This window comes from Ctenocephalides felis, unplaced genomic scaffold (assembly GCF_003426905.1).
Source record: "Ctenocephalides felis isolate EL2017-DRISC unplaced genomic scaffold, ASM342690v1 CF-g0.4_SCAFFOLD_03571, whole genome shotgun sequence".
Lineage (NCBI taxonomy): Eukaryota > Metazoa > Arthropoda > Insecta > Siphonaptera > Pulicidae > Ctenocephalides > Ctenocephalides felis.
Window position 1 is genome coordinate 61,135,989 of NW_020539725.1, and position 14,445 is coordinate 61,150,433.

Sequence of the window (14,445 nt, forward strand, 5' to 3'; positions counted from 1 at the left end):
ATATATATATATATATATATATGTATAATATATATTTATGTATATATTTTACTTATCTGTTTGTATATTTTTAGGTAATTTAGTTGAGCTGCACGATGCTCTTCCAAGTTTAAAGTTTATTGAAGCCAAAAGATGCACCAGTTACTAAAATTTAAATGCACCCAAACAAAAAGCAATACAGAAACATATACAGGCAAAAACAAAACAAAATAAAGCTGATAAAAATTTATTCAAACGACTGATGGATCATCCTGAATTCAAAAAGAATCCTCAAGAGGTTATTGCAGCACATATACAAGCTACGTTGATGCAAAATAATTAAATATATTTATATATAAAATATATATATATATAATATATATATATATATATATATGATACTTGTACATAGCAATTTAACTGAAATAAAGCAAAAATTTTGTTAATCAAATTTATTTCATAATAAAGTTTTTGCTTTACATTAAAAACTAATCAATGTGATTTGTACAATACATTTTAAGTTTCAAAATTAGTTTAGATTTTAGGAGAAAACTTTGATGCAGAGAATAAACATAAAACTAGTGGGGCGCATGGCATCGTGCCTTAAGGCAAATTGCTGGAACTTCCCGTACCAAAAATTATTTTTTTTTTGAAAAGATTAACATTTTTGAAAAAAATTTACTCTGAAAAAATAGATTTTTGACAAAAACGTACTTTTTGTTGAAAAATTTATTTTAAATTTTTTGGAAATTCTGAACTTTTTTTCAAAGCAATCGTACTGCTTTAAATGCTTAGAGACTAAATATCTAAGCGCCGCGTCGTCGTCTAACGGCTAAATACTGGTACGGAACCCTTAGGAATGTAAACAAAATTTATACTTATTATTAAAATCTCTATAAAATATCTGATAATTTGATGTGCATATGTCTAATGATCATTTTTGACCGCCAAATGGCTCATTTTTTTACTTTTTCCTCCATATCTCCGAAACCGTTAGACCTACCATCATGAAAATTTTATCGATTCTTCATCTTGTCAATACAAGCAAAATGTTTTTTGAATTATTCAAATCGGATGCTCCGTTCTCTTAAAAACTGAGTTACCGTTTTTGGCACTTTTTGCCCCGTATCTTCGGAACGGCTAGACCTGCGCTTGACAAAAACTAATCGGCACGTCTCCTTATCAATACGAATCGAATGCTTTTTGAATTATTCAAATTGCTTCATCCGTGTTCCCGAAATCGTCGACGAAAATTTGTATCCGAACACACACACATGTACGCACACACACACATACATCAATTTCTCTAAGGTATGCCAACATATTCAGAAACCTTTGAAACGTAATAAAGATATATAAAAATTTTCATTTTCGATTTTTTTGCGATTACTATGACTTACCCTACGGAAAGTTAATTATAAATAAATCAATTATCATCTCCAGAACATTAACAATCGTCATTTCATTTCAAATTCAATTTAAAAAAAAAAAATAGTTGCCAAATTTACACAAAACTGAACGCATTTGCTAATAATTCTGTGCGACATTTTCACTTATACTGTGCTTAGCTTGGCGGCATTTTCACATTTTTCAATAATTTTCACAAAATTGGAAATTGCACCAACATAAACAGTCTAAACGCACTTGCGAAAACATTTGTACAGAATGGCGCTTAGACTGCGCTTAGCCTGGGTATTTTTCGAATTTTTGAATTTAGTATTTTTCATCATCAACTGTATTTTACCAGACATGAAAATAAAAAGGACTCTACTGACAAACTATATTTTGCATTATATAAACTGACAAGCAAACTGAACTACTCGTCTGCTCGTCAGTAAAGTCCCCTTTTATATATTTTAACTTTTGCTCGTCAGTAGAATCCATTTTTAATTCTAGATTAAGTTTGCTTGTCAGCAGAGTCCCTTTTTAATTCTAGATTTTGCTCGTCAGTAGAGTCCCATTTTTAATATTAGATTAGTTTGCTCGTCAGTAGAGTCCCTTTTTTAATTCTAGATTAGTTTGCTCGTCAGTAGAGTCCATTTTTTAATACTAAATATACGGACATACAAATCACACACATCGATTTAGTTTTTGAGGTATGCCTTAAAATGTTCAGAAACCTTTAAAACGTGAAGGAATGCAAAAGTTTTCAATTTTGTTTTTTTTTTTCAATTACTGTAACTTATCTTACGGGAAGTTAATAATGATAAAAAAGGACTCTACTGGGCAGTAAATTAAAGAACAAAGTAAACTTTAATAAAAAGGAACTCTACTGACAAGCAAATTAAAATTAGATTTAGAGAAAGGGACTCTACTGACAAGCAAATTAAAATTAGATTTAGAAAAAGGGGTTCTAAAAAGGGTATGTCAGTAAAATGTTCAGAAACCTTCAAAACGTCGAAAAATGCAAAAATTTTCATTTTCGATTTTCGGCCCATCACTATAACAACCCTATGGGAAGTTAATAAAATACCAATCTCAACACCAAACAAAACTTTTAATCAATTTTCATACAATTTTCATCTTTCCTTCGTTATTTCGTATCCTTCCTCATATACTGCTCAATCATCTTAACTTTGTACTTCTCACTAAGTCTTTTGCAAGTTTCAATTTGATTTTTTACATAATACAAGCCCCCTTCCTTCTTAGCCTTGGCCATAGCTGCCCTTTCGGCATCACCTGCTATCAAAACCGGTTTACAATTATCAACCGGTTTCAGACTTCTCAACATACACAAAAAACTCGAAACTCTTTCTTTGAAATCTGGGGCAAAAAAATCCGGACTTATTGCCATGAAGGTCATACCCAAATCGGAAGGCTTGTCGGTGGAGGATAGTTTGCGGATTCTTGAACCAAATCTAGAAAAAAAAAACAGTAATTATTAGGGTTTATACAAAAACCGACATTTCAGAAAACCGGTTTTCGAATTTTAATTTTACTAAAAAACGGCGGTTTTCGAATTTTATATAAAAAATAAATTTTGCTCGAATATTCTGTAATTTATCCACAAATCTAGTGTGATTTAGAGCAGAATTTGACTGAATTTATTTATTGTTCAATTTTATGGATAGTAAACAAAATTATTTTAATTTTAATTAGTAGAACTAAAAAATAATAGTTTATCTTGATTAAATAACTTTGAAAATAATTATTCGTTATTCATGCATCATTTTCACATATAAGAATGAAAGTGTGTTATGATAGTGAAAGGAAAGTTTCGAATAAATTAAAATATTACATTTTTAAATAAAAAACAGTCATTAAATTAAAAAAATAAAAAATATTAGATACATGTTGTTACATACTTGTTAATGTCAATTTTAGTTTTAAAAACAATTAAGCTTAACTCGGGGTATTGTCTGTTCCGAACAAGTTTAATTAATTAATTTTGAAAAAATAATTTTTTTGTTTAATAAAATATGATTACAAGACATCTATCGATTGCTACTTAGACGTGTCCTTTGTTTACTCACAATAATTCTGAAATAGAAAATACTCTCATATTTGCGACCAAATTATGCTTAATTGTTTTTTAAAGCCTGTTATAATAATTCTAAGTTTTTTGTTCTTTATTTGTGGCTTCTGCGGTTTAAAACTCTTTTTTTTTCAAGTTTGAGTAGAGGAAGTTAATTCTTCAAAAAGAAGTCACACTTATTTAAATTAATATGCACATTGGTATAAAAATCGTAATTAATATATACAATTTCTGGGAACCATTGCAGACTGATAAGATACCAAATGCTATTAAACCGATACAATTTCAAGAATCAAAACGCTTCCATCTATCTTTTACATTTGGCTATATGTCATTTTCCATTATTATACAGTAAAAACCGGCTTTTTTTCACTAAAAAACCGTTTTCGAATTCCATTATTTCGCCAAAAAGCGGTTTTTGAAAACCGACAACCCTAGTAATTACCCTCTATGTCCAAAAAAAAAACTAAAAGTTATTTAAAGAAAAGTAAAAAAATAACATTTATGCAAAACTATTTTTCATTTATGTACTGTTTGTGCGCATCGGAAAATATTTTACAATGAAAAATGGGAGGGGCTTGATAAAAAAATGTATTTTTTAAATAAAATTCGGATTTATCATAAGGTCAAGAAATGTATTTAAGTTCAGTAAAAAACAATCACTGACTATTATAAAATAAAGATTTGTGGAAGGAGGGTAAAATTAGAGTTGTGTGCTTTTTTTAATTCCGCATTATGAAAATTAAAATTTAAAAAAATTGATTCCAGATTTTTTTAAAACTTTTTTAAGCGTGGACCACCCTTGATAATAAAATAGTACTTAGAAGTAAAAATAATTGTTTGTATTTCAAAACCGCATTAAAAAAATTACCTCAAAATTGAAAAAATGTGTTAGGGTTGGACAACCCTTAATAATAATAAATAGTTTTTTAAAGCAACATTTAACCATTATCTTATTTTAGCTAAAATTATGTCATATAAAGATCAAATCAAAACTAAATGATTCTAAAATTAAAAAAAAATAGGGGTGAACAACCCTTGATAAAAATAAATAGTTTTACAAAGTAAAGAGTGTGTTCTATATTTTTCGATTTTAAATTATTAAAAATTAAAATAAAGAAAATTGGTCAACAAATTAAAAAAAATGTTAGGGGTGAGCAACTCTTGATAAAAATAAATAGTATTTGTGAGTAAAGACAGTTGTATGTATTTTGTTAATTCCACATTAAAAAAATTAAAATAAAAAAAGTTGACCCCAAAATTGGAAAAAAGTATTAGGATTGGTCTACCCTTAATAATAATAAATTGTATTTTAAAGCAACATTTAACCATTATCTTATTGTTAGCTAAAATTATGTCATATAAAGGTCAAATAAAACTAACTGAAAATTGATTCTAATTTAAAAAAAATAGGGTGAACAACCCTTGATAAAAATAAATAGTTTTTCGATGTGAAAAAAGTCCTATGTACTTTTCAATTTCAAATTATAGACAATTAAAATAAAGAAAATTGGTCAAAAATTTTTAAAAAAATGTTAGGTGTAAACTACCCTTGATGAGTAAAGACAGTTGTATGTATTTTGTTAATTCCACATTAAAAAAAAGAGTGCGCGTAAGGATCACACGCGATTGAAGTAAAACTTATTTGCAATTATATTGTAGCAAATTTAAGTTGAGTGAAAATAAATACATCATATAAAAATTTTGAATAATGATGCACGCATTTATTAATGTCGTCAATCATTATACACATTTATATAATGATAAATTATGAATTATATATTTATGATTACAATAAAAATATGTATAATATTTACAAAAAATAATATGTAATCAAAGTCATACTTGAAATATGACTTGATCGGTTTAAAGTAATTGCTGATTAATAATTCTATAATACAGTGGATTATGTTAACAACGCCTAAACAAATATTGTTTTTGCAAATTAACTCATCCTGTAAAATGTGTGTTTGAAGAACTTCGTGTAATTAAAATTAACATACATTCATTTACTGTTGTATTTTTTACTTTCTCGCTGACGATATAATCTCATTCCTTGAACAGCTGTAATATCTGTCTTGCCTAAAAAATTGAAGCCATACTTTTATATTTTTTTTTTATCAAGCCCTGCACATAGCTTGATCTATGAATCATTTCTTTTTTATGTGAACGTTAATGCAATGATAATCATCAATATTACGAGGTAATAAATTAACCATATTATCAACGTCAACAGGAACATTTATAATTTGGTCAAACATTCCAAATGATTTGAGGAGTTTGAATTTTCTGAAGAAGTTTTACTTCAAAATGATAGAATTGCAGAAATAGCTATGAAAAAATAGGGGTCGGTGATAAAAAGTAAAAGTTCTTCTTACTGTGATCCTGATAGCATGGATCCTAAAGCCTCGACCATGCACGCTAAGCCGTATCCTTTATAACCAGATGTTTCTTCAGCACCTCCCAAGGCATCAGAATGCCATTTTTGTAGCCAACAGCTGGGTCTGAAGTAGGTTGGCCATCTGGCCCTAAGGCCCAGCCTAAGGGTATCGGTTTGTTGAGCCTGCGGGCCATTTCGAGTTTACCGAGGGCCACTGCAGACGTTGCCATATCTGGGGGAAAAATATTGATTTAAGACGGTATATATATATACTTATATATATATATATATATATATATATATTCTTATATATAAAATTCTTGTGTCACAAAGTTCATTCTATACACGTCCGAAACGGCTTTACCGATTTTATTGAATTTTTATATATGTATTTTGTATATGTACGTGTATATACGTGTATGTATTTTATATATGTAGGCCTGAGAATTGGTAACTGTCTATTTTTCATACCCCTAAGTGATAAGGCTTTTTTAACTTCCCGTAGGGTAAGTTATAGTAATGGGCCGAAAATCGAAATTGAAAATTTTTACATTTCTCGACGTTTTGAAGGTTTCTGAACGTTTTGGCATACCTCAGAAAAAATGGATGTGTGTGTGTGTGTATATATATGTGTGGATACAAATTTCCAGTCACGTTTCAGGGCGCACGGATCAACCGATTTGAATGGTTCAAAAAACATCCGATTCCTATTGATAGGGAAAAGAGCTGATTAGTTTTTGGCAAAAGCAGGTTCAGCCGTTTCGGAGATACGGAGCAAAGAGTGCAGAAAATAGAAATCGACTTTTTGAGAGAACGGAGTATCTGATTAGAATGATCTAAAAAACATTCAATTAGTAATGATTGGGAGAAGTGTTTGTTAGTTTTTGGCAAAGGCAGGCCCAGCCATTTCGAAGATACGGAGCTAAATATGTAAAAAATGGCAGTTTTTGAGAGAACTAAGCGTCCGATTTAAATGATTCAAAGAACTTTCTGCTTGTCTTAACAAAATAATTGATTTTGGAAAAAAAAATTTTGTTCCAATTTTTTTTTTTTTTTTTTTTTTAGTATTTTGTATATCGAAAATAATTCAGATTTTATTTTTGATTCTGACTATAGTTCTAATATAACTTATACAAATAATTTTAAATTTGCAATACAGTTTATCTTATAAATATTAGACAATGTTACAATATTTATAATAATCTATTTGAAAACATTCAGTATTCCTCGAACATTTCGTTACGGTACGGGAAGTTCCAGCAATTTGCCTTAAGCCACGATGCCACCCACCCCACTAGTTACCCTTCAATTTATTTTTGTAATTTTTGGACGGATTTTTTTGTTTTTATTTTTCTATAATGTGGCATTAAAAAATACATACAACCCTAAATTTTTATTTTTTTATCACCAACCCCTATTTTTTTATGGCTATTTCAGCAATTCTATCAATTTTTATCTATTTATTTTTATTCAATTTTTATTAAATATTTTTGACATAATTTTAGTTCGGATTTTTGAGCTTGATGAAAAAACTCATTTTTTTTCTTTAAATATAATTTATTATTATTAAGGGTTGTCCAACCCTAACATATTTATGCAAATATGAGTTCAATTTTTTTATTGTAAATTTTTTAATGCGGAATTGAAAAATACATACAATTCTTTTTACTCCTAAATACTCTTTTTTGTCAATGGTTGTTCACTCCTAACATTTTTTTGTTAATTTTTTGACTAATTTTATTTATTTAATTTTTTATAAATTGAATCTGAAATATGCATAAAACTCTCTTCACTTAGAAAAACTATATTTTTTATCAAGGGTAGTCCACCCTTATTTTTTTAATTTTGTGAATCAATTTTCTTTTAACTTTAATTTGACCTTTCTTTGACATAATTTTAGTTAATATTTTTTTGTGTATATAAAAATGGTTAAATGTTATTTTAAAAAACAATTTATTTTTATTAAGGGTTGTCCGATCCTAATACATTTTTCAATTTTCAGGTCATCATTTTCTATTTTAATTTTTTAATGCGGAATGGACAAAATACAAACAATTCTTTTTACTTCAAAATACTATTTATTTTTACAAAGGTTCGACAACCCCTAAAATTGTTTTGTTAATTATTTGACTAATTATATTTTTTCTAACTTTTTATAATTTAAAATCGAAAAATACATAGAACAATCTTTACTTTTAAAAACTATTTATTTTTAGTAAGGGTTGTACACCCCTAACGTTCCTTTTTTAAAATTTTTCGACCAATTTTCTTTATTTTAATTGTCTATAATTCAAAATCGAAAAATACATAAAACACTCTTTACTTTGAAATACTATTTATTTTTATCAAGGGTTGTTCACCCTTATTTTTCTAAATTTTGGAATATTTTTTTTCTAGTTTTAATTTGATCTTTATTTGACATAATTTTAGCTAAAATTTTTGAGTATATGAAAATGATTAAATGTTACTTAAAAAAAAACAATTAAGGGTTGTTCAACATTAAGATATTTTTTCGATTACGAGGTCATTTTTTTATTGTAATTTTTTTAATGCTGAATTGAACAATACAAACTTTTTACTCCCAAATACTATTTTTTTGTCAAGGTTTGTCCACCCCTAACATTTTTTTGTTAATTTTTTGACCGATTTTCTTTATTTTAATTGTCTATAATTTGAAATTGAAAAGTACATAGGACTCTTTTTACATCGAAAAACTATTTATTTTTATCAAGGATCGTCCACTCCCTTTTTTCCAAAAATATGCAACTCTTTTTACTTCAAAATACTATTTTTTTTGGCAAGGTTTGTCCACCTCTAACATTTTTTGTTAATTTTTTAACCAATTCTCTTCATTTTAATTTTCTATAATTTGTATGTAAAAATACATACTCTCTTTACTTTGAAAAACTATTTAATTTTATCAAGGGTTGTTCACCCACATTTTTAAAATTTTGGAATCAATTTTCTTTTAATTTTAATTTGCTGCTCCTTTTATTTATGCACTCAGTTAATTATTTTAGTACTAAATAAATAAATAAATAACGTTTGCCGGGTCAGCTAGTATATATTATATATATATATATATATATATATATATATATATATATATATTCGTACCTAATAAATAGTAATCTTTAGTACTCGATGGCATTCCAATAGAAAGTGGATTTGTTCCCAAACATGGTTGTTTGCTCCTTGTTGGTGCCACCAAAGGGGAAGTATTTGTAGAACTGTATCCAATGAAACCTTTCTCAATGGCTTGAAGGGTGTAATAACCTAAAAGCCAATTTATATTAATAATAGTTCATGATGAAGCAAAACTCTTGAACATAAACTCATTGGAACAAATCTCAACTATGGAATTGGTCGGGAACCAAAAGTTTTTAAGGGGCACAACTAAGGAATGCAATACCGGTATACCGGTATACCGAATTACCGGTAAATCGTCCGATTTTTCGGCGGTATTTTTACCAGTATTTATTCCAAAAATACCGGTATTTTCGGTATTTTTACATAAGCGCTATTTGATACATAATACACTAAAGTTTAAATTTCTCGGAACAAATTTATCTTTAAATTCCATAATCGCATAGACAGCTATATCTTCAAGTGATTCTATATGATAAACAAATGTCAAATATTATCTCAACTCGTCATTAAACTGAATATTTATTGCTTTCCAAAGGGCTTCATATCGTGTTACAATAAATAGAATTGGACTGATAGATAATGATGTTTGTTTCATCTTTTGTAAAAATGTAACGGTTTTTTAAGTGATATTTGCGCCAAAATATTTTATATCATACCCCTGCGTAATGTTTATGTTTTTCTATCTTAATACATAATAATTATGATAATTACTAAATATTTTTGCGTTTTACTACAATTATAAAATATTATTTTTCGAAAACGTTTCGAAGTTTGAAAATACTATAGAAGCATCACGTTGTTTTATATAACAATACTCAACAATTATAGTAACTTATTATTTATCTCGACAAAGTATCCGATATTAAATTAGTGTAGATTTTTTTTTTAAGTATTGGAGAATATGTTAATTTAACACATCGGATACAAACAATACAGTTTATTATAATAATGTAATATGGTCTGTTATGAGTTTTTGGTCTTTCTTACTCATAAGTTTGTTTTTGGTGAAAAGTACTCAATATACTCGATAGTGATAATGAATTAATTAAATTGCATATACTTTTGTTAAATTATTATTTAAAAAAATAAATTTATTGCTTTATTTTATTGTTTTTATTGTTTAGTTGAATATAGTTGTAGTTGTTTATACTTTTTTTTTATATTTGTACTAGTAACTTTCAATTTTGTTTACGTTTGTTTAATATAATAAAAATATCGGTATTTTACCGGTATTTGGGTTTTAAAATGAAAAATTACCGAAATACCGGTATTGAAATTTTCTATCGTTATTGCATTCCCTAGGCACAACTAGTGTGGAATTTTCAAAAAATCGAATTTTCAATTTTTCCCTTTTTCGATAGGTTATACCATACCGAAATTTTAAATCGATATCTTAAATAGTTTTTGAGTCACAGCCATTTGAAGAGTATGTATATAGTATATAGTATAACGATCATTTTATATTTAAACGCGTTTTTCTCGAAAAAGCATTTTCCGAATTTGCTGCAGCGATTACTAAAAAACACATGATCCGATCACTATCAAAATTTTTTTACATGTCCTATATATAGTTCTCCGTAAAATGAACTATCGATTTTTTGACCGGATCAAAAATCGAATTTTGGCAGTCCAAAAACGACCAAAATTTTGGGTAAAATTCGACTTTTTGTAAAAAAAACGCCGTCATTTTGTTAATTTTTGATTTTTTTTCTTTATCGTAGTTCATTTTACAGACAATATTATCTAGTTTAACGAGAATTTTTGTTCTTTAAATTTCATCCACGTAGAAGGCCGGAATCACTGCAGCAGTGAATTTGGTTTTTTTGTCGCGCCATTGGAGATCGACGATAACTTGAAAAATATTTAATTTTTTCTACAATAATTTTACTATGTATTCTTAAAACATGTATAAATATATTCCTAAAATTTTGAAATGATTGATGAAGTACTTTTTTCAATATAAATTCCCAAAAATCACCTTTTTTAGGCGGTTACACTAGTTGTGCCCCTTAATAAGTTTGTCATTTATAATTCCCTTATCCTCTGACCTGCCATTCCATAATGACATCCCCCCTTGGCCACAACGTATCCGATTCCGACTTTTTCGGCCTTTTTAATGGCCAACTGCATGCAAAAGTTTCCGGTGACAGCCCCAAGGGCATTGCAGCCGCTTACCCAGGCCGCTGCAGGAGTCTCTTTCAAAATCTGGGGCTCCGCTCGGCCGTCGCAGACTCCTGCTTCCAGTTCGTTGAGGTACATCTCGAGACGGTTCATACCTAGATAGAAATAAAAAAAACTAGTGGTGTATGGCATCGTGCCTCAAGGCAAATTGCTGGAACTTCCCGTACCGTAATGAATTATATTCGAGGAATTTTAAACGTTAAGAACAAATACTGTAAGGTTAATTATTTTTGCTATCTTGTTATATCTGAGCAATTCAAATGTAAATCATAAATCAATTTATCTCCAGAACATTCATTAACAATCGTCATTTCATTTCGAATTCAATTCCAAAAAAAAATAGTTGCCTAATTTTATACAAAATTGAAAAAGTGCTCCCGTATAGTCACAGTCTAAACGCATTTGCAAATTATTCTGTGCGACATTTTCACTTGTACTGTGCTTAGCTTGGCGGCATTTTCACATTTATCCATAGTTTCTCACAAAATTGGAAAAATGCTCCAGTACATAAACAGTCTAAACGCACTTGGGTAAACATTTGTACCAGAGTGGCGCTTAGACTGTGCTTAGCCTGGGTGATTTTTTGAATTTTTGTGTTTAAGTATTTTTCATCATCAACTGTATTTTACCAGACATGAAAATAAAAAGGACTCTACTGACAAGAAAACTATATTTTACATTATATGAACTGACGAGCAAACTGAAATACTCGTCTGCTCATCAGTAGAGTCCCTTTTTTAATTCTAGATTAAGTTTGCTCGTCAGTAGAGTCCCTTTTATAATTCTAGATTAAGTTTGCTCGTCAGTAGAGTCCCTTTTATAATGCCAGATTAAGTTTGCACGTCAGTAGAGTCCCTTTATTTAATACTAGATTAAGTTTTCTTGTCAGTAGAGTCCCTTTTTAATACTAGATTAAGTTTGCTCGTCAGTAAAGTTCCTTTTAATGATTTCCTACCTTTACTCTGAGAAGAAAAAGGACTCTACTGACGAGCAAATTAAAATGTTGACAGAAAAAGGGACTTTACTGATGAGCATATTGCAACGTCAATGCAAATAGAGACTTTACTGACGAGAATATTAAAAAAAAGGGACTCTACTAACAAGCAAATTAAAGTGTCAATAAAATAAAGGAACTCTACTTATGAGCAAATTTAAAATGTCATTACAAAAAGGGATTCTAACGACGAGTATATTAGAAAAGGAACTCTACTGACGAGCGTATTAAAATATCAATACACTAAAGAACTTTACTGACGACCAAATTAATTTTTAAGTACAATAAGGGACTCTACTAACGAGCAAATTTAAAATTTCAGTACAAAAAGGGGCTCTACTGATGGGCAATTGAAAATGTCAATAGAAATGGGAACTCCACTGACGTACAAATTAAAATGTCAATAGCAAAAAGGGACTCTACTGACGAGCAAATCAAAATTCTAGTACAAAAAAGGACTCTACAGACGAGCAAATTAAAATTTCAATACATTTTTGAAAATAATTCTGTGCGACATTTTCACTTATACTGTGCTTAGCTTGGCGGCATTTTCACATATTTCAATAGATTTTTCACAAAATTGGGAAAAGTGTTCCAGTAGATAAACAGTCTAAACGCACTTGGCGAGAACTTTTGTACCAGAGTGGCGCTTAGACTGTGCTTAGCCTGGGTAATTTTTTAATTTTTTTGAATTTTTTAATCCAAAATTACAAAAATATTTTATGGAAAATAAAAAAATATGTAATAATTTTTATCCTCAAAAGTAATTGTTTTGTCAATACAAGCAGAAAGTTTTTTAGATCATTCAAATCTAAAGGACGCATAGTTCACTCAAAAACTGCCATTTTTTGCACATTTAGCTCCGTATGTTCGAAATGGCGGGACCTGTCTTTGCCAAAAACTAATCATCTCTTTTCCCAATCATTACAAACTGAATGTTTTTTTAGATCATTCAGGGTTCAGAAACCTTCAAAACGTCGAGAAATGCAAAAATTTTTGTTAAGGCGCGAAGCTTAAAAGTTACTTCGACGTCTAACTGGTTGTTGTCGCTTTACTTCTCCTAACCACTACACTTTTAAATATTTGTTCTATAATTGAACTACTGGTGTGATAATTAATATGTTTATTATAAAAATATGATGAATATAATGGCATCAGACAGTTGGTGTTTCTATACTGAGCTCTAAACTTATACTAAATAAAAATTATTAAAAATTGAAATTAACAATATTAGCCCCGGCCGTAAGAGGCCGGTATTTCAAGTCATTTTGCAGACACAAAAAAACTATCGACGCGGATATAGACGGTCCCGACCCATAAATAACATCAAAATTAAAAATATCTTAAGTTACTAATGCATTTTGCACTTGATGTGTGAAATGAGATGCAGACAGTCGTCTGCATCGCCAGGCGACAGGTTATCGTACCAGAATACGAGACGATACGATACCCTTACAAGAAATAGTTCAGATTACCACTATTGGGAATCCTTAACAATTTTCATTTTCGTTTTTCGCCCCATTACTATAACTACCCTACGGGAAGTTAATAAAATACAATTTTGGGTTTCAGTATCCCATACCCATCTATCAATTATTACCGTGGCTGTAATGGCCTCTCAAATCAGCAGCGATCAAAAGAGCGGCTTGCTGATCAGCATTTTTATCGCAAGCCTTAGCCTTTATAAGGCACTCCTTGATGAACCTTTTGGAATCGTCCTTGCAGCACCTCAAATCCTCATGATTGACCTTACAACCGTCCTTAGATTTTTTATTGTCGCTTTTTTTGCAGGTGCTATAGAGGCGTCTGCTCGCTTTCAGGATGTTTTTGTTCCGGAGCAAACGGGATGATTCGTTGAATTTCATTTTAACTGAAAATAATAATAATATAGATAAATAGGAAAATAATAAAAATAATAAATGTCAAAAATGTCAAAAGTTTAATTTTATTTAAATAAAAAATATGTGGCTTTTGTTCCTCCTCGGAAAGCTTGCTGGGTGAAAAGATTGATGGAACTTTGTAATCATATCGGTATAACTTGCAAGGAGCATCTCACGTTTACTCTTTTAGGATTTTGTTAAATCTTTGCATGATAGTCAAATCGAAAACCTTAAAATATTATAGGCCTATGAGAAGTGGCCAAATTGTAGTTTTTTTAAATTTTTTTATTGATATATTATTAACTTCCCGTAGGGTAAGTTATAATAATCGTCCAAAAATCGAAATCAAAAATTTTTACATTTCTCGACGTTTTGAAGGTTTCTGAACTGTTTGGCATACCTCAGA

At 29.3% G+C, this 14,445-nt stretch overlaps 1 protein-coding gene across 1 annotated transcript; it reads right to left on the reverse strand.

The window, feature by feature from the left end:
• Positions 1 to 2,510: 2,510 nt before the first annotated feature.
• On the reverse strand, positions 2,511 to 14,024 carry LOC113386431 (uncharacterized oxidoreductase YjmC-like). The gene is given in 6 exon segments (XM_026624212.1): positions 2,511 to 2,837; positions 5,833 to 5,920; positions 5,923 to 6,066; positions 8,952 to 9,110; positions 11,033 to 11,260; positions 13,760 to 14,024. Coding segments are annotated over 6 exon segments (1,209 nt in total). The 3' UTR covers positions 2,511 to 2,512.
• Positions 14,025 to 14,445: the final 421 nt, after the last annotated feature.